This window comes from Pneumocystis murina, assembly GCF_000349005.2.
Source record: "Pneumocystis murina B123 chromosome Unknown supercont1.5, whole genome shotgun sequence".
In the NCBI taxonomy this organism is placed as follows: domain Eukaryota; kingdom Fungi; phylum Ascomycota; class Pneumocystomycetes; order Pneumocystales; family Pneumocystaceae; genus Pneumocystis; species Pneumocystis murina.
In genome coordinates, this window is record NW_017802363.1 from 196,309 (window position 1) to 215,511 (window position 19,203).

At 25.9% G+C, this 19,203-nt stretch overlaps 9 protein-coding genes across 9 annotated transcripts; 4 read left to right on the plus strand and 5 right to left on the minus strand.

Moving 5' to 3' along the window:
* Positions 1-73: 73 nt before the first annotated feature.
* On the plus strand, positions 74-960 carry PNEG_00096 (Fe-S protein assembly co-chaperone HscB; the record flags this gene model as incomplete). Its single annotated transcript, XM_007873762.1, has 4 exons — positions 74-310; positions 358-674; positions 717-835; positions 884-960. 3 exons carry the CDS (start codon positions 74-76, stop codon positions 769-771), a joined length of 609 nt encoding a protein of 202 aa, XP_007871953.1. The 3' UTR covers positions 772-835; positions 884-960.
* A 40-nt stretch (positions 961-1,000) lies between these two features.
* Positions 1,001-3,338, plus strand: PNEG_00097 (succinate dehydrogenase [ubiquinone] flavoprotein subunit, mitochondrial; the record flags this gene model as incomplete). Its single annotated transcript, XM_007873763.1, has 9 exons — positions 1,001-1,042; positions 1,114-1,185; positions 1,232-1,480; positions 1,524-1,807; positions 1,854-2,439; positions 2,487-2,906; positions 2,954-3,093; positions 3,140-3,261; positions 3,313-3,338. 9 exons carry the CDS (start codon positions 1,001-1,003, stop codon positions 3,336-3,338), a joined length of 1,941 nt encoding a protein of 646 aa, XP_007871954.1.
* A 118-nt stretch (positions 3,339-3,456) lies between these two features.
* PNEG_00098 (YjeF family domain-containing protein) lies at positions 3,457-4,668 on the plus strand (the record flags this gene model as incomplete). Its single annotated transcript, XM_007873764.1, has 6 exons — positions 3,457-3,651; positions 3,702-3,983; positions 4,027-4,070; positions 4,117-4,398; positions 4,441-4,608; positions 4,650-4,668. 6 exons carry the CDS (start codon positions 3,457-3,459, stop codon positions 4,666-4,668), a joined length of 990 nt encoding a protein of 329 aa, XP_007871955.1.
* A 342-nt stretch (positions 4,669-5,010) lies between these two features.
* Positions 5,011-9,994, minus strand: PNEG_00099 (hypothetical protein; the record flags this gene model as incomplete). Its single annotated transcript, XM_007873765.1, has 14 exons — positions 5,011-5,251; positions 5,297-5,629; positions 5,673-5,874; positions 5,928-6,387; positions 6,430-6,870; positions 6,911-7,480; positions 7,524-7,639; positions 7,691-7,881; positions 7,929-8,064; positions 8,106-8,338; positions 8,381-9,387; positions 9,428-9,619; positions 9,666-9,800; positions 9,845-9,994. The coding sequence occupies 14 exons, from the start codon at positions 9,992-9,994 to the stop codon at positions 5,011-5,013; spliced, it is 4,407 nt and encodes a 1,468-aa protein (XP_007871956.1).
* Positions 9,995-10,220: 226 nt separating this feature from the next.
* On the minus strand, positions 10,221-10,951 carry PNEG_00100 (hypothetical protein; the record flags this gene model as incomplete). The annotated part of the gene is made up of 7 exons (XM_007873766.1): positions 10,892-10,951; positions 10,762-10,850; positions 10,707-10,716; positions 10,596-10,661; positions 10,464-10,544; positions 10,329-10,403; positions 10,221-10,286 (listed from the first exon to the last, which is right to left on the minus strand). Exons 2-7 carry the CDS (start codon positions 10,770-10,772, stop codon positions 10,221-10,223), a joined length of 309 nt encoding a protein of 102 aa, XP_007871957.1. The 5' UTR covers positions 10,773-10,850; positions 10,892-10,951.
* A 1,150-nt stretch (positions 10,952-12,101) lies between these two features.
* Positions 12,102-14,175, minus strand: PNEG_00101 (hypothetical protein; the record flags this gene model as incomplete). Its single annotated transcript, XM_007873767.1, has 6 exons — positions 12,102-12,718; positions 12,765-12,864; positions 12,910-13,117; positions 13,163-13,247; positions 13,296-13,983; positions 14,041-14,175. 6 exons carry the CDS (start codon positions 14,173-14,175, stop codon positions 12,102-12,104), a joined length of 1,833 nt encoding a protein of 610 aa, XP_007871958.1.
* Positions 14,176-14,354: 179 nt separating this feature from the next.
* PNEG_00102 (hypothetical protein) lies at positions 14,355-15,818 on the plus strand. Its single transcript, XM_007873768.1, has 3 exons — positions 14,355-14,540; positions 14,589-14,978; positions 15,022-15,818. Exons 1-3 carry the CDS (start codon positions 14,526-14,528, stop codon positions 15,814-15,816), a joined length of 1,200 nt encoding a protein of 399 aa, XP_007871959.1. The 5' UTR covers positions 14,355-14,525; the 3' UTR covers positions 15,817-15,818.
* A 35-nt stretch (positions 15,819-15,853) lies between these two features.
* Positions 15,854-16,922, minus strand: PNEG_00103 (hypothetical protein; the record flags this gene model as incomplete). The annotated part of the gene is made up of 5 exons (XM_007873769.1): positions 15,854-15,937; positions 15,979-16,302; positions 16,352-16,442; positions 16,488-16,689; positions 16,736-16,922. 5 exons carry the CDS (start codon positions 16,920-16,922, stop codon positions 15,854-15,856), a joined length of 888 nt encoding a protein of 295 aa, XP_007871960.1.
* A 24-nt stretch (positions 16,923-16,946) lies between these two features.
* PNEG_04273 (hypothetical protein) lies at positions 16,947-19,125 on the minus strand. The gene is made up of 14 exons (XM_019757795.1): positions 18,888-19,125; positions 18,639-18,833; positions 18,520-18,590; positions 18,362-18,476; positions 18,257-18,319; positions 17,948-18,215; positions 17,812-17,904; positions 17,682-17,767; positions 17,525-17,639; positions 17,470-17,482; positions 17,396-17,425; positions 17,257-17,352; positions 17,109-17,215; positions 16,947-17,065 (listed from the first exon to the last, which is right to left on the minus strand). Exons 1-14 carry the CDS (start codon positions 19,058-19,060, stop codon positions 17,042-17,044), a joined length of 1,449 nt encoding a protein of 482 aa, XP_019613390.1. The 5' UTR covers positions 19,061-19,125; the 3' UTR covers positions 16,947-17,041.
* Between the last annotated feature and the right edge of the window lie 78 nt (positions 19,126-19,203).

The following is a 19,203-nucleotide window of genomic DNA, read 5'->3' on the forward strand; positions in this document are numbered from 1 at the left end:
TAGAACTATTCATTACATCAACTTACAATTTATAGCTCAATACAAAGTACGAGTACTTTCAACTTTAACAGAAATGAATAAAAAATGCGAGAATTGCCTAAAAAAATGCAATTCTTGGGATCTTATATGTTCTTCATGTTTACTACTTCTGAAATTACCATCTTCTATTCATTTTTATAAGATTTTCCCCAAATCTCTTAAAGAACCACCTCCAGATGGCGATTTTCAAATTGATACAAAACAATTACATAAAGAATATTTAGAAATTCAAAAAAAAATACATCCTGATATTCATGCAAAGAATGGAGACGTAATATCGCTTTTTTTTAATATTTTTTAAAAGTTTAATATTAAAAGAAACAACGGATGCTCGCTGAATCTTTAACATCAACACTAAACACTGCATATTCAACACTTGTAGATCCACTATCTCGTGCAGATTATTTACTTTCTTTTTACAATATTCCTATTTTAGATGAAAATAAAACTCATCAAGATACTACATTTTTTTCAAAAATTATGAAATTGAATGAAGAAATAGAAAATTCAAAAAGCCAAGCAGATATACAATCCATACAAAGGGCAATTTATGAAGAAATTAAAAAGGAAATTATGGAAATTAGATCTGGTTTTAAAACAATGGATTTTCAAATTATTAAACAAGCAACTATACGGTTTATCATAAATTCTTTTTTTATATTTTTTAAATTTTATAGACTTAAATATTGGACCAATATGAAACATACATTACAAGAAAAAAGTTATTTTTAAATATTTTTTATGAATGATTTATTAATATTTTCAATATTATTTTTTATATAAAAATATATAAAAGGTAATAAATATATTACTTTTATTTAATTTAATATGAATAATTTAAAAGAATTTTATAGCTCATATAATTTATAAATATAAATTAAATTAGTGTTAAAGTTTAACTGTCGAAATCTGAACCAACAAAATAAGACTGGGCAAATATTTATAGATAAAGCATTCTTAAATGCTGAACAAATTGTGTTATTTGAATACATTTCTTCTAAATGTAAGTTATTTTTAATATTAAATTTACTTTATTGATTTTTGATTAAAATAAAAATCTAACAACTTTCTTAGAAAGATTTTTTTAAAATTAGAGTAAGGAGGATACATATATCTAAACCTGTTCTTAAGACGATATCTAATCAGGTTTTTTTTAATTTATTTATTTTTTTTTGTTAAAAAAGATAAATAGACAATACGTTCCAAACAAGCAAAGGGATTTATTGGTTCTAAATATTCAATTGTTGATCATGAATATGATGTTGTTGTTGTTGGTTCAGGAGGGGCAGGTTTAAGAGCTGCATTTGGCCTTTCGGAAGCAGGATATAGTACAGCATGTGTTACTAAACTTTTTCCGACAAGATCTCATACAGTTGCTGCTCAAGGAGGAATTAATGCAGCACTTGGAAATATGACAGAAGATGATTGGAGATGGCATATGGTTTATTAAGATCCATTATATATGGAATGATTGATATTTTTAGTATGATACAGTGAAAGGTTCAGATTGGCTTGGAGATCAAGATGCAATTCATTATATGTGTCGGGAAGCACCTCGTTCTGTAATCGAACTTGAGCATTTTGGAGTGCCATTTTCAAGAACTAAAGATGGAAAAATTTATCAGCGAGCTTTTGGTGGTCAATCTTTAAATTTTGGGAAGGGTGGACAAGCATATCGTTGTGCAGCTGTTGCAGATCGTACTGGTCATGCTATTCTTCATGCACTTTATGGGCAAAGTTTAAAATATAATACCAATTTTTTTATAGAGTTTACTTATATTTTTTAAATTTAGCATCTTCTAAATTAAAACTAGATATTTTGCTCTTGATTTACTTATGGAAGGAGATACCTGTGTTGGTGTAATTGCTTTAAGTATGGAGGATGGAACTATACATCGATTTAATTCTCATAAAACTATTTTGGCTACTGGTGGTTATGGAAGGGCATATTTTTCATGTACTTCTGCACATACATGTACAGGTGATGGAAATGCTATGGTACAACGTGCAGGATTGCCTTTATCAGATCTCGAAATGGTTCAATTTCATCCAACTGGCATTTACGGTGTTGGCTGTTTAATTACAGAAGGTTCTAGAGGAGAAGGTGGATATCTCTTGAATTCTAAGGGAGAACGTTTTATGGAACGATATGCACCTACAGCAAAAGATCTTGCATCTAGGGATGTTGTTTCAAGGTCAATAACTATAGAAATTCGCGAAGGAAGAGGAACGGGCCCTTTAAAAGATCATATAGATTTGCAACTTTCTCATATACCTGCAGATATATTGCGCGAACGGCTTCCTGGAATAAGTGAGACTGTATCAATTTTTTGTGGGATAGATGTTACTAAAGATCCAATTCCTGTTCTACCTACAGTACATTATAATATGGGGGGAATAGTAAGATTCGGCTTTATTTTTTTTGCATTATTAATAACTATTTTTAGCCTACAAAATTCACAGGAGAAGTAATTACATTGGATAATGAAGGAAATGATAAGGTCGTACCGGGACTTTATGCCGCTGGCGAAGCAGCATGTGTTTCAGTACATGGAGCAAATCGTTTAGGCGCGAATTCATTATTGGATATTATTGTATTTGGCCGAGCATGTGCTAATCATATAAAAGAAACACTTAAACCTAAAACTTCATGTAAACCTCTTTCATCTGATGCTGGTCTTGCTTCTATTCAAAATCTTGATAAATTAAGAAATGCCAATGGATCTATTCCTACTGCAAAAATTCGTTTAAACATGCAAAGAGTTATGCAAACAGATGTTTCTGTTTTTCGAACTGAAGAATCTTTACAAAAAGGTGTAGAAAATATAATGAAAGTTGACGAAAGTTTTAATGATGTTAAAACTACTGTATGTAATATTAAACATTCTTATTTTTCTCATAACACCTTTTATAGGATAGAGGCTTAATATGGAATACCGATTTGATAGAAACACTTGAATTACAAAATCTCCTAACTAATGCATGTCAAACTGCACATTCTGCATTAGCCAGAAAGGAGTCTCGAGGTGCGCATGCACGTGAAGATTATAAAGAGTCTGTATTTTTATATAAATAATTTATTTTTTTAATATTTTACCAGAAGAGATGATAAAAACTGGATGAAACATACGTTAAGTTGGCAAGATCCTATCACAAGGAAAGTTACTTTGAGATATAGACCCGTTAAATCTCATACTTTAGATGAAAATGAATGCAAGTCAGGTTTTGTTTATTTCTTTATTTTTTTTATTATAAATTAATATATACATTTAGTTCCTCCCTCAAAAAGAGTATATTAGATTGAAATTACCTCCTATTCTAGTTTCTTAGTATTTTTAATATCTAAATAAGTCTTATTTTAGATTTTTTTATATTTAACTTCTAAAAAAAATAAAATTAAAAAATCCCCATATAATTATGTTTATCCCAGAAAAAATATTGACAGATCTTAGGAAAATGATTCCTCCACTCCTGGATCATTTTCATAAGGGCCAAGCAGGTAGAATTGGTATTATTGGTGGCTCAGAGAAGTTTTATAGGAACTTTTTAAGAAATTCTTTAATATTTGGCAGTTATACAGGCGCTCCTTTTTTTTCCTGTATGTCTTCTATGGTAATTTAATATATTCTCTCTTTAAAATATGCCTTATGGGCTGCATATAGCTTTTTGGCGCAGATCTTGGATATATAATATGTGAACCTGGTGCAGGAAAAGTAATTAAGACATATTCACCAGATTTAATTGTTTGTCCTATGATGAGGCTCTCTACTTGTAATTTAAAGGACGTTTCTAGCAAAATAGTGTCAAATATTTCTCAGTTATTAGACCGTTTACATGTTATTGTTGTTGGACCAGGTCTTGGAAGAGATCCTTTAATGTTGGAAACAGCATCTGGTGTAATTGTAGAAGCTAGAAAGCGGAAAATTCCTATAGTAATTGATGCTGTATGTTAATAGGTTTTATAAGGACGAATTTGATGAAAAAAAGGATGGTTTTTATTGTATACAAGATAATCCAGAAATTATTATGGGGTTTTTACATTTATGATATCTTTATATGTTTTCTGAATCTAGAAAGATATAGGAATTGTGTTTTGACTCCAAATGTTGCAGAATTTTCGAGACTTTGTCATAGATTTCATCTAGATGAAAATAGCTCTTGTCAAAATCTTGCTAATAATCTTGGTGGGGTCACTATTTTGAAAAAAGGAAGAATAGACGATATTTCTAATGGTTCAAAGATATTTAATGTCAATATAAGAGGTAGTCTTAGACGGTGTGGTGGCCAGGGAGATGTTCTTGCAGGTATACTTTCAACATTTTTGGCATGGAGAAAGGCATATTTGGAAAATTTATGGGAGTATGATGATAATAAAGATGGGATTTATGTTAATAATGGTAGTCATGATAAATCTCTTAATGAAGATGAATTATTAATGTTAGCATCGTATGGAGCAGCATTTGCAACACGTTATTGTTCTTATCTTGCATTCAAACGAAAAAAAAGAACGATGAGAGCTAGTGATTTGATGGATGTTATAGGAGATGCATATGAATTGTTATCTGAAGGGTAAAGTTTACAAAAATATATTATCTCTAACTTTCTTTTAGTGATATATCTAATATTTAAGACATATACATGGGATACTGCTTAAAGAATTAAAATTATATAGTTAATTGTATAGTTATTTTATAAATACGTGAGATCTAAAATTACTATATTATTTGGAAAAATTATACTTTTAATTATTATTCATGAGCAATTAAAGTACCTTTTTTTGAATCATGATAGATAATTTTGGTTATAATTTTTGAAATTTTAAATGAAAAATTATCATAATAAATTATACCAAATGATATACAAAATTCGCTTTAATTATAAAATTAATATTTAAATAACAGATTTAAATGAATCTTTAAAAAAATAAGATATAAAATATATTACCTATATATAATTACGCTTAATTGTCTTTTAACTTTCAAAATCATCATAGAGTAATTCAGGACTATCTGATAAAAGTGCGGAATAATTATTCCTAAAAAAAGAATTTCTTGTATTAAATCTATAGCCAGAAAATAAAGAAATTATTCTAGTTATAATATAATTTGTAATAGTTCGAATGGCAGAAAATAAGACTGTTATTTTATCCAATAGTATTATAGGATACTGTATCAATCCAGATGGCCTTTCATCTTCGCCAAGTCTTATTTGTCTATAAAAATAAATTTAAATATTCAATGAGATATAAAAAACTTACCCTAAAAATCTATCTTTATATAAAATCCACATACAATAACTACCAAAAATAATAATAATAAAAGGTGAAATTATAATACAAAATAATTCGAAACCATGTAAACCTTTTCCTAATTTTATAAATTTTTTTTCTTTTGAAGGACATGGAATAGGTGTTGAATCTTTATCAAGTTCTTTGCCTCCTTGGCATGTTGTAAGAGGAATTCTTCGATATCCAGTTGGTTTATTATATTCTAGAAGATTGTGCTTTTTACATTCCTCTAAATGATCTAGGGGTTTAAGGCCTTGTATTAATTGACAGCTCCCATCGGATGCACGTTCATAATTATAATCACTGAAATTTTAGCTAAAATCTTATTATTAAGAACAATTATTACCATTCATAGTCTTGTGGCTGACATGTACAATTTTTTGAAATATAATGTTTTATATTACTTTTTCCTATAAAACAATGTCTTTCTGATTTTTTTCTATAATAAGTTTTTATAGTTCCAAAAAGACATGAATTTTCGCTATTTGGGTATTTAAAACTCCATGTATTGAAATCGCTTTTATCTAAAGAATCTTCATTTAATTTACCTAAAGTTTATAAGAAAAAAATTAAAAAAATATTTGAATTTATTAAAAATTACATTTTCTATCAGTAAGCATAGTAAAATCAATATGTATAGCAGTCCATTTATTACCGTTGTTACTTCTAATAGAAAATAATAAAAATTTTCGGCTTGTATCTGAATAAACAGTTGTTATATCATATATTAAAATTGATTCTTTTTCTGGAAAATAAACTGTTTTCCATGTACTTCCCATATCTAAAGAGTAAAGAAAATGATCTGTATAGTCTTTATCTCTAACTAATAATATTATAGAACCTTGATCTCCAAATTTCCATAAATAAGGTCCTTTTTGGATTTCCTTCCATGTTACTCCTCCATCTAGCGTCATAAATGTATTACTATTTAAATAATTATCCAAATATTCGCCAACATTTCCAATAGCAAAATCTAAACCGGGAATTGTAATTGAGGAAAATGTTCCATGAAGATCAATGCGTTCAATAACTCCATGAAGATTTAATGAACATTTTTCAAGCTAAAAAATTAATTACAAATTTCCTTTTTTTTTTTAACATACCTTTCCAGTACAATATTTATTTCCTTTTGAATCTTCTTTAGGAGGAGTTAGATAAGACCATTCACTACCATCATTATATGTAATTAAACTTTTAACACGTTTTGAGGAACCCTTAACAATATCATCTGGATTTATTACAATATTAGATATTATAATTCCTTCTAATCCTTTGAATCTTTCGAAATCTATAAATCCATCACTATTACGATCAACGAAATCCAGAGATTTAACAAAATTGGTCCCATTAGAGTTAGATTTAAGTATAGATCCCCATTTAAAACTTTTATAGTCGTCTTTAGTAACATGTACAAATATAGATTTTGTGGAAGAATCAAGAATTGTATATATTTGCCCAGAATAGTGAGAAGGAAAATTAGCAATGGTAAAATTTAACCCATCTAATGATATATATGGCTCGAGAGTCTTTAATTGAGAATTGTACTATATAATTAGAATTAATAAAACCATTGTTATTTTATACTTTTCCTAAAATTATAAATTCTTTAAATCTCGCATAATTAGTAATGGAATCAAACAAAACATTATAAGTATTAAAAAAGTCAGTCGAGTAAACCAATTTTACAGGATTATCTGAAGATTTTTCAGAATCAAATATATATACTTCACAATATATCAAGTTTTTATCTGCATCAAAATCTTTAGTTTTAATCCAAGAACATGAACGAGTATTAGATATTAAAAGATTCCATGAATTTCCTCCATCTAAAGAATAATATGATTCCGTTTCACATTCTTGCATGATTTTATTATCTTTACATCCAGTATATATAATCCAATCTTTATTATCTGGATGAAACTCAGGTTTATATTCAATATGTGAATAAATTGGAAGTTGAATTTTTTCAATAGTTAAACATCGATTTTTTGTTACCCAGGCCTTTTTATTCATTCCAAAAAAATATACTTGCTCGCTTGTGTAAACATTTTGATACATAAAAAGAATATTTTCATCTGCAAGAATTTGATTCCATTGGTTACCCTGGTCGTGTGAAACATGAAGTTCCATTTGATTTGTTAAAACAAGAATAGTCTACAGTATTTATAAGAAATAAAATATAATCAATATAAAATACCTCATCTGCATCATTTTTATCATTAGAATCATCTTCATTTTTCTTAAGGTAATAATAATTAACTAATTCTCCTTTAAAATCCGTTAATGTAATTCTAATTTTATCCAAATGAGTATCTATTTTACATTAAATATATACTAATAATTTTCTGTTTTAATTTTTATTACTTGTTTTACATGAAACTTCGATTTTTTTATCTTTTATAACACCACGTTTGCTATCACAAATATTTCCTGGAATTTTTCTATATCCACTAGGTGCCCAAAAGACATCATCCGGCTTTTTACATGCATCTGGAGGGATCTCTTGTGGAACTTGTTCCAAACATTTATTATCATATTCCATAAAATTATAATCACTAAAATTATAGTTAAAATAATTTATATTTAAGCTCATTAAAAATACCATTCATAATCATTATTAGAACATGGGCAATTTTCTTCAATGACCTGAAGTTCTGAATAATTTTCTTTAATAAAGCATTTTCTACCAATCTTTCTTCTCCAGAAATATTGTTTACGACCCATTGAACAATTTGATTCTAAAAATTATAAAAATAATAATATTAATATAGATATATACCATTTTCAGTATGAGAGTACCATTTTTCTAAATCACTCTTTTCTAAATCATTTTTATCTAAAATACATTGTTTAGTAAAAGCTTCACCAATATCAATAGAAATAGCATTTATCGAGTGATCAATATCATTTTCATTGAATTCAGTTGCAATAAGCAAAAACTTTCCTGTTTTAGAATTAGGAATTACTATTAATGCTAATGGCCGAATGTTATGCTTTAAATCAATACTTTGCCTATATAGTTAACATTAAATTTTTGATTTTTCTAATATTTACCAATTTCTACCTCTATCAAAAGAATAGTAAAAATTACGAGTCTTTTGATCAGGAATTGCTGCAATTATATTTGCATGATCAGAGCATTCATATATGTGCGTTCCCTCTAATGATAAAGACCATGTTTTACCTGCATCTTCAGATATATAAAGATTACATTCATGAAAAGGTTTTAAATATGATCCAACTGAACCTATTCCAATAAGTATTCCAGGAGCATAGCTAGAAAATGTTTTATCAAATCTATATCTATCCGTAATAGAATGTAAATGAAGAGAACAAATTTTAGAATCAAAAATATTACAATCAGAATTTATAGGAGGTTTAATAGAATTCCATGTATTACCATTATCATAAGATATTTTCGATTGAATTTTTTTATCAAAATCTCCATTATTTTCTAGTTCTTTCCAATTTTCTATAACATTTGCAAAAATGGCACCATCAATAAAACGAATATCTTCGAAATCAACGTAACCCATATCATTTCTATTTGTATGTTCCAAACTTGGTGTATAATATATGCCGCTAATGTCAGATTTAAAAGAAATTCCGCCATAGAAGGGATATTCTGATGTCAAAATATCTACTTGAAGACTATATGGTTTCGATTCCATAATAGTATATGAATTTTCTTTTAGTTTTTTTTGATGATAATATGGGAATTTAGCTTTATTCCATGTATTTCCATCTTTAGAAACATACATTTCAAGTTCAGTGTTATGTGATCTAACAACAGCTATAATAAAAGTTTGAACTGTTCCAATTCCTTCTAAACTAACTAATGGTTTTTCATCAAAATTTATATGCGTATATGTTGAAAACCAATCTTCAGACTTCATTAAATATATACCTGAAGCATAAATATTCGATTGCATATAAACACATAAAACCAATTCATCTGAGCAATTGGAAAATTCCTTTGAGGATTTAGCAAACATACATGATTGTATATTTTCTTTAAGAAGCTTTGGATTAGTATTGAATGCATCTTTGGTATAATATGCCTGAAATTAATAAAAAATAGCTTTTGTTGAATTATTTTACCATAAATTTACAATTTATTCGAGCCGAATCAACACATTCTGAGCCAATAAAAATAATGTAATTAGGATTAGCTGAATTAAATTTTAGCGGTGCAGTTTCTTCTGAAAAAGGATTTTCTGTAGAAAAACTCTTCCATGTCAACCCTTGATCATCTGTATAATAATGTGTCTTATCCTCTCCTAAAACAAATGCCTATATAAAAAGAGTTATTTTGAAAATCCTCAATTCTCCTGTTTACCATTCTATCACTAAATGGATGAAGTATTAACATTTTAGCCTTATTTTTTGGTATACTTTTTATTTTAGTCCATGATGTACCTTCGTTGTCGCTTTTCCAAATAACTTTATCCAGAATATCATGAGCAAGAATAACCTTTAAACAATATTAAATATAAAATATATCATAATATAACCTACTTTACTATTGTCAAAATAAAAAAATGAAAACAATGAATGTTTAAATGATGTAACTGTAATATGATAATTTTTTGCCCCAAGAACACCAAAGAATAAAAAACTAAAAATACAGAAAATTTTGCTTATATTTAATGAATTTAGGTGTGCCATTTAATCTTCTTGGCTCTGAAATATATGTGTTAAGTTTTATACTTAATTTCAGTATAAAATGATTAAGTGATCATGTTAACGATCGAACTTTCATATTTTTTTAATATTATTTTTAAATGCTATATTTCAAAACATAATTAATAAATAATTATGTTTATTATTTTAAAAAATTCTTTGTTAAAATGAAATAGAAGTGATAAATATTAATTTTATATAAATTAAGTAATTATTTTTGAGAGAGTTTAGATTTTCTTTCTCGTCTTCGTAAGCGTTCAATTCTTTTCATATGCATCTTTTTTGATAAGATAATGAGAAATATGATATAATAAATTACCTTTTCTTTCATTTTTTCAAAGCGTTCTTTTTCTTTTTTGGCCTGGAGTTTTTTGTTAATTAATTCTTTTTTTTTCTATATATTAAAAGAAAAAAATGAATTTTTTCAGTATTTTTTAATTAATAAATTACAAACCTCTTGTATTTTTTGTTTTTCTTGTATTATCTTTTTTTCTCTTTCTTTCATTTCTTGGATAGCCTTTCTCTGTTGCGCACGCTTATTTAAATTATATTAAAAATGTTTTTTAATAAAGGGATAGATTATTACTTTTTCCCATGATTTATCTTGTCTTTTTTGAAAATATGGACGATTAGTTGTATTTTTCTCGTTTTTCTTGAGACATTATTAGTCTTTTAATGAATTTCTGTGAAAAATTACTTTTAAGCCTCTATATTAAGTTGTAAGTATGGGTTATGTTTTTTAAAAATAAGACCTGATTTTCATTATTCTTTTTTAATTTTTAAAAGCTCTAAACATTTATTATTTTTTTGAAAAAAAAAAGAATATGTGTTTCATAAAATTCTAAATATTTAAAAGTTATAAAAGCAATTTTGAATACATACAATTTTTTTTGGATTTTTTTTAAAACATATTTCTATTTTGTTTTATAATGATAATTTTGAAGAAATTTTAATCATAAAATTATTAATATTTAATATTTTTAACAAAAAAAAAGGAAATTTTATATATTTTAATAAATTTTTAGTCTTAAAAATACTTTTCTTGGTTTTTTGAGCATTAAAAAATATTATAATCCTTTTTAATTTTCAAAAAATCAAGTATATACAAACTATAATATTAACAATAACATATAATAAAATCATTTTAAAAACTTTGTTCTTTTTTTATATAAATTATTATATTTTATTAAGATATCAAAAATCTTTAATAATAATGAACTAAAATAAATATTTAAAATAGTAGTAAATTATGTTTTTATAATATTATAATTGAAAATTAAATTACTTTATTTTAATTCAAAAAAAATATATAATATAAAATTAATAAATTTAATATATATTTTTCAAAACAAAATTAGATAATTAAAATATTATTATTAATAATTAGATAAAATTTCTATATATAATTATTTAAGTTAAATATCAAGTAATTGTATGAAAATTTATTTAATATTGAAATAAAAACAAAATTAGATTAGATTTCCCGTCTAATTTCTTAAAGAATATTTATATTATTAAAAAATAAAATAAATATTAATTTTTTTTCTTAAATACTATATTTTATTTTTATCTCAATAAAAGATTTTTTTAACAAAAAGATTTTATAATAAAGCATATCTGTTACTAATTTCGATAAAACATTGATTATTATCTAATATCTTTAATTATACCAATTCTATACTTTATAAATCTAATATTGATTATATTACTATATCAAAAAATAAATATTGAAAAAATAAGATCTATAACATTCAAAATCATTATATGATTTTATGAAAATCTAAGTTAGAATAAAGTGACAATTAATATATATTTTAACAAAAATATTCTTTGTTTTAATTTTGAATATGTATACATAAAACAATTATATAAACCTTTACAATCATAAGATTTAAAAGGAATAAAATTAAAAATATAAAAAAAATTAACATTAATTCATATATATCTATTATCCATCAAATATAAGAATATTCATTTTTTGTCCCTGTCCTAGCTTTATTGAAAGTCTCATTATTTAGTTCATAAGAGTTAAATAAAAAATTTGAGATACTAATTATATCTTTTGTATGATTAAAAAACAAAAATTTATGTTTTACTGATGAAGAATCATTCCAATATAGTCATTTTTTTTTTGTAATGGCTCAAAATATTGCAAAGATTGATTTAATCGAGGACTAAGTGGAAATTGGCAAAATGGCTTATTACCCATTAATTGCATATCCACTGATGCTTGTTCATGCTGCATGCAAAATGACGAATGATATTGATCATGCGAGGATGGCTGATTTCGATCAGAATTATAAGGTGGATATGTATTTAGAGAATGCTGTTTTAGAGAAGAATACTCAGATAAAGAATGAGATGTCATACAATTCGAATATTGACGACTTTGAGAAGATTTTTGATAAAGAAATTGAGAAAAAAGATTATTATTATATGATTTTAATTGGGATTCTTGATTATGTGATGAAGTATTTTGAAGAGTAGAATTAGGAAAAATAAAATTACGAAATGAATCAAATGGTGCCCGTTTAACTTTCATTTCTGATAAATCTTGCATTATTTCTTCCTTAGATGCATTTTTTATTTCAGGTGCAGCTGGAAACCCAATATATGTTTTAAGACCAACTAAAAACATAACTTCTAATTCATGTGCTCTACGATTCTTTAATTGTACTAAACGCTTAGTAGGGATAGAAAATCCATATTCTATTATACAATAAATATATAAATAATATTTAAAAAATCTCTATACCCGGTGCTAATGTTTCCATAAGACGTCGCTCATGATAAATTTGAAAACATTTTTCTCCTGTTCTTTGAAGCATTTTTTCCCTTAATTTCCGTTTAGACTCCTATTAATAAATAAGATCTATGTCTAAATATAATAATTTTTCTACCAAAAAACTATTTTGAATTTCATATTGATGAGCAATAAATTCATCTTTAATAAACTTTATTGACATATCTCGAAAAGCAACAGCAATATTATATTTCCTTTCTCGTCTTTCAGCAATCTTCTCCATTAAACTTGATAACTCAGGATGAATCCCTTTATTTACTAAGTCTACTTCCTTATCTAAACAGCTAATTTGATTCTCATATAATCTTAAATTATAAGAAAAAAAGTCCTACATAAAACAATAAATATACTTATCACGAAGCTTAGCAAATTGTATTTCAATTTGTGTTAAAGCTGCAATTGCGTCCTTTCTCTTTTGAACTTTTTTTTCATCTACTATTAAATATTAACACTAGCATATTCTATAAAAAATCTTCATATAACCCTCATCATCCACATTCATACTAATATCATCATCACCGAAAACACTTTCCATTATTTCTTCTTCTACTGTACTTTCATTATCAAGACTTGGAATAGTTTTACTATGAACGCTATCATCATCTCCATCAGATTTTGAGTCTTTTTTAGAAACATATTCATTAGATGATGAAGATAAAAATTCCGGCGGACCAAATAATTCTGACTTGTCTTTCTTATATTTTTTATTAAATGATGTAAATGGTTGCGATGATTCCGATTCATTAATATCCGGATTCTTTTGATCCTCTATTAATTTCTTATTTATCATATGAACTTCAAGAGAAGAATCAATATCTTCAATTCTTTCTGTTTCGGCTTCCGAGTCATTAAGCTCACTAAGTGATGATAAATCATCATCTGAATTATTGTTTTTTGGCTTTTTAATATATGAAGAATCTACTACCGATACTGAATTAGAAAACCCATCCAAAACAGAAATTGCTTCCAATTCATTCATGTTGTCCTGTCGTGTTTGATTCGTATCTATTAAAGGCTCTCCAACCAACGTATTTTCTTCACTATTTTTATACTTCGATCCATATAAAATATAAGCATTTTTACTAGACCCTAGACCTTCCATAGAATTTTCAACAAGATAATTTTCCCTAAAAACTGATGATCCTGAAAATACGGGGCTTGATAATGTTTCCTATTTATTTTCGTCAAAAACTATCCTTTTAAACCCGAAAAAAAAGGAAAAACATACTCCTTTCTTAGATATTCTCCCACGTCCTCTTCTCAAGCGTTTTCCGGACCATATCCCCGCAGAATTTTGGTTCGAAACCATTCCTTTTTCTATTATTATTTCTCGATCATGATGTCGTCCTCGACCTCTTGGCATTTTAAAAAAAACAATTAAACCTCAATTTTAACCCTTAAAATCAGTTTCTTAAAAAAAAAAGCAAAATCTAACACTCTTTTAACTCTCTTCTGATATCTTTAAAATCTAAAGAATTTCTGTCAATTTATTTGTCGTTCTATCGTTAATCTACCTTAAGTCTAAGCTAAATTTCTAACCTCATTTTTTTGCCGGATAGGAAAAAAAAGGAAAATAGAGGTGAAACAGTAGGAAATAAGAATAAATAAATAATACTTCGATATAAAATGTAGCGTTAAAATATAATATTAAAAAAAAAACGGAATTTTTTACTCAAATTTAAGGAAATTAGCAAAAATAAGAAGCTTGTCAATATGAGTGATACTAATGTAATTCTCTTTGTTTTTTTAAGAATATATTTTATTAATTTTATTTAGTTTATATGGTTTAATGAAAAAAATAGGGAAAAAAAGAGATCAAATGAAGATAAAAAAACATCAAATAGATTTTTTATGGAAAATAATATTATAAACCTAGATGATAAGATAGATGAAAAAATAAGGAAAAGAAAGCGTAGAAGAAGGTCATTTGAAGATTTGAATATTGAAGAAAGATATTTTAAAAAATTGTTAAAAGATGAAAACGAAAATGAAAAGGAAGATAATATTAAAAAAAAAGAAAAAAATGAGAATATTATTTGCAAATTCGATAGCAATAATAAACAGAATTCCTTAGAAAAGAAAGAAATTGATTTGGATGAAAGTCTTAAGAAAGATTTATCTACAATATTTGTTGGAAATTTACCTCTTAGTATTATTTCTTTAAAGGTATATAAAAATAAGGTTTAAAGATAAAACTTATTATATAAAGAGTGATTATAAAACATTTAAAACAAAATTTTCGGAGTTTGGGAAAATAAAATCTATTCGATTTCGTTCAATTGCTTTTTCAGAATTTTTACCCAAGAAAATTGCGTATATTCAAAGGAAATTTCATCCAAAAAGAGATATGGTTAATGCATACATAGTTTATGAAACAGAAGAGTCATCTAAAAATGCCCTTGTATTAAATGGTACATTATTATTAAACAGACACATAAGAGTAGATAGTGTTGCATATCCTACTCCACACGTTTCAAAAAGATCTATTTTTATAGGAAACTTGTCATTTGATGCTCAAGAAGAACAGCTTTGGTCCTATTTTGGTCAGTGTGGAGAAATAGAATTTGTACGTATTGTTCGAAATAGCAAAACAAATGTAGGAAAAGGATTTGCATATGTTCAATTTATAAATCAAGAATCTATTGATGAAGCATTACTTTTACATGACAAAAAGGGTCCATTCAATCGTAAATTACGTATTGTTCGAGCAAAAAACATTTCTAAAAGAAAATCGAAATCAAAATATGAAGAAATAACTAAAGATTTAAATACTAAAAGTTCTAATGAAAATTTAACAGAAAAAACTACACAAATTAATATTCAAAAAGCCCCTTTAAATAAAAGAAAAACTCAGAAGCTAATAAATAATATGGTTTTTGAAGGAAAACGTGCTTCAAAATCAGACAGTATCAAGATTTTAACAAAAAAAAAACATAAAGATAAACCACAAATAAAAAATAAAACTAAACAATGGAAAAAAAGACGAAAAAATAGTTCGAAATAGCCTTTATGATTGTAAATATATACAAACACAATGTAATCTATTTTATATTATAAAATTCTATTAAATGCTTAATAACTTGTAATATAATCATATTTTCTTGTAGTTCTTCTTTTTCAACCAACTAAAAAAATAAATCACTCTAATATTAAAAAAAATTCATACCTTTGTATATAACGACTTTCTAACACGCCAAATACAATTCCTATTAGATTTTGTAAAACGTTTCTCATGCTTTTTCTTGGATATATTATCATGTTTAAATCCATAATTAGATTTATCATCAGATTTTTCTTTTAAAAAATATGAAAGTGGACTATTAATATTTTCAAATAATAATTCTGGAGTTTCTATCTTTTTAACTTCATTACTTTTTATGCAATTATCATTAGCTGGTTTAAAATGATCATTATTTTCTAAAAAATCTAGTTTTATTTTTTCCTCAAAAGAATCCTTAATTCTATTTAATTCCTTTAATTTTTCTTCTTTCTATTAATAATTCAATCATTGTTTCTCTCTATTGTTTATCTTAATATACCTTTTTTTCAATATTCTTATCTGTAGGCCATTTTTTTTTTCTTTCTTCTATCCATGCATTAATATCTTCTTGTATTTCTGTCTTTTCATTTCTAATAAAAATAAACACTTAATAAAACCTTTTCAAAACATTATACTTGGGTATATTTTCAATAGATTCATTATCATTTGTTTCACAAATATTCGCAGTGCTACTCATTGCATAACCATCTTTATTATAAAATACTGTCTTATAACTTATTGTCCCATCATCAAGGAGTGTTGAATATGTACATTTAGAATATTTTTCAAGTTTATCAGGTCTGTCAGACTTATTTTTTATATTTTTTAAAGATTTTTCTTTAAAAAAATTAGAAAAGACTGGAATCTTAAAACAAATAAATACCAGGTTTAGACAGGAAATTTTTAAAATTGTTTTTGCCAGAATTATAGTTATTTTTATATATTTTTTCAACTCGATGAAATTTCTTTTTAGAAAGTTGCAATGGCGAATGAGTTTTTAAAGGTGACAAGAACATGGTAGCTTTAGGCGGAGGAGAAGGAGGTGGATCATAAATATATTGCTGATTCATATTAATTAAATCAAAAAAAATCTTTATAAGCTCCGATCTTAAAAAAAATATAAAAAAATATAATATACTTTATTAAAAAAACATAAGTCCGAATCAATAAGCTTAATTCTACTTCATTTTCATACTCGAGCCAAAGAGCCCATCTTTTATTTATTAATTAAAAATAAAGAAAAAAATTAAACTCACAGGGTCCCATGGGGGTAAAACAATAGGAACTTGTTTAATAACAGATTGCAATTCTTCAGAAAGATCGCTATGATGACATACTATTTGATAAACAAATTCAGTCATCCCTAGTAAATAAGTATTGAATATTACAATTAAGAAAAATTACATTCATCTGTCATCATAAACCATCCTTTTTGTCCAACATCTTCTCCCCATGAATTCTGAACCCTCCATTTTACCGGTTTTCCGTCTTCAATATGAACTAAAATTCTTAGATGTCTTTGAAAAAATAAAGTTAAATTTACCTGCAGTAATAACCATAGCATGTGTCATTACTATTTTCTGTTAGATATTCATTTATTTTATTGAAGAAACATACAGCTTTCTCCAACCTATAGAAATCAGCAAAGCAATTATGTTTATAAAGGATATACCCTTAATCTATCAGCTTTTGAGAGATTTGATTTAACGTTAAAGGCAAGTTCATAATTAAACAATGCTGTATCAAAGATACCGGATTGACGATCAATATACTTTCCAGAATCCGCACTATTTATTTTAATTAATAAAATTTAAATTTTTAAATTATACCCAAAAAATACAGGCCTATTTTCTTTAATCATTTTAATTGCAACTTCCTTAAGAGTTTCCATTTTGGTGTTAAGATATCGTACACCCTTGTTATTTAGAATAAATAAGATAATATAAATTGTAATCTTACAATTCCACCTGCCATATTAGATAACATGTCTACAGTATACATTTTTCCATATTCGTTTCTTGGATCATTGATAAGAGAAATATATTCATCACCCTTTTTTTATTAATTATAATAGGAAATATTTCAGATTTATCACTTTAAATTGAGAAAATTCTCTATAAAACAATTTAGGTGTTGTTTTATATGAGTTAACTTTATTATCCTTATCAACATACAACCAAGTAAATTCATCGTCTGGTTTAGGAGGTATACCAAGAGAAATAGCTAAAATAACATATATTTCTTCTATCATCTTAGCTCTAAAAGAAGAAATAGTTGTTGTAGTAGCATTTTTTGCAACCAAACTTCTTAAAATCAAAGCATATTCACGCAATTTCATTTTAATTATACGATTAAGTGAAACGCTATTTTATTCATATCATCAATAACAAAAGTCTATAAGTACCTATCTTTAGCATTATAAGCATCAGGATAAACATGTTTGGGAACCAATCCATATTTGTTAAGCCTAAAACATTAAATTATCTAATAATTTAAAATTAAAACTTGCAAATTAACAACCATATCATATTGACCACCATCGTTGATAGGTTCAGATAATAAAAAGCTCACAATACGTGAATCAAGAGCTTCTTCCGATGTCTTAAGAATATTTTCTAAAAAATCTATAATTCCAATAAGCTTAAATAAACATATATTCAGATTTACAATTTGCTTTTTCAAGTTTATCATAAAAAAAAAGATAAGCCTGGGAAAACTCAAATTCAGAAAGATTATATCTTTTTAAATTCACTGTTATTAAAATTTATATAGAAGCTTATAATTACTTCTTCATAAATTCAACTCTTATAACATTTGTTACTGCAAAAAGCCAGCATCGCCCTGATTTTCTCTGGTACGTAACAGGCGATCCCTCCAGTTCAATTTTATCAGAATAAACATGATTATTATTTAAAATAGCTGCCTCTCTCTGAAAAATAATACTTGATAAATCCCCATTTGAAACTGCTGATAATGCAAGTCTAAATATATATAAACATATAGATTAAATAAATATCTATTCCCGATATTTCTACCTATTCTTTGGGCAGAACAAAAACTTTTTTTCCCATTCAGCAAAAATATTTGTTTGGATAGCACTTATAATTAAATATTCCGTTTTTAAATTCAAAGTCTTTTCAAATTTCTTGCAAAGCTCATCTGATGACTCTTGAGAATTGATAGGTATATCATATTTTTCAATAGCCATTACTTCTATGATATTAAAAGCTTAATAAAATATATTTTAATTTTTTTAAAAAAATAATAAATTTAGGTTTTTCTTTGATTAATGTTAAAATAAAGGAGAAACAATATTTTAGTTCTTTAGAAAATATAAATAAACTTCTACCA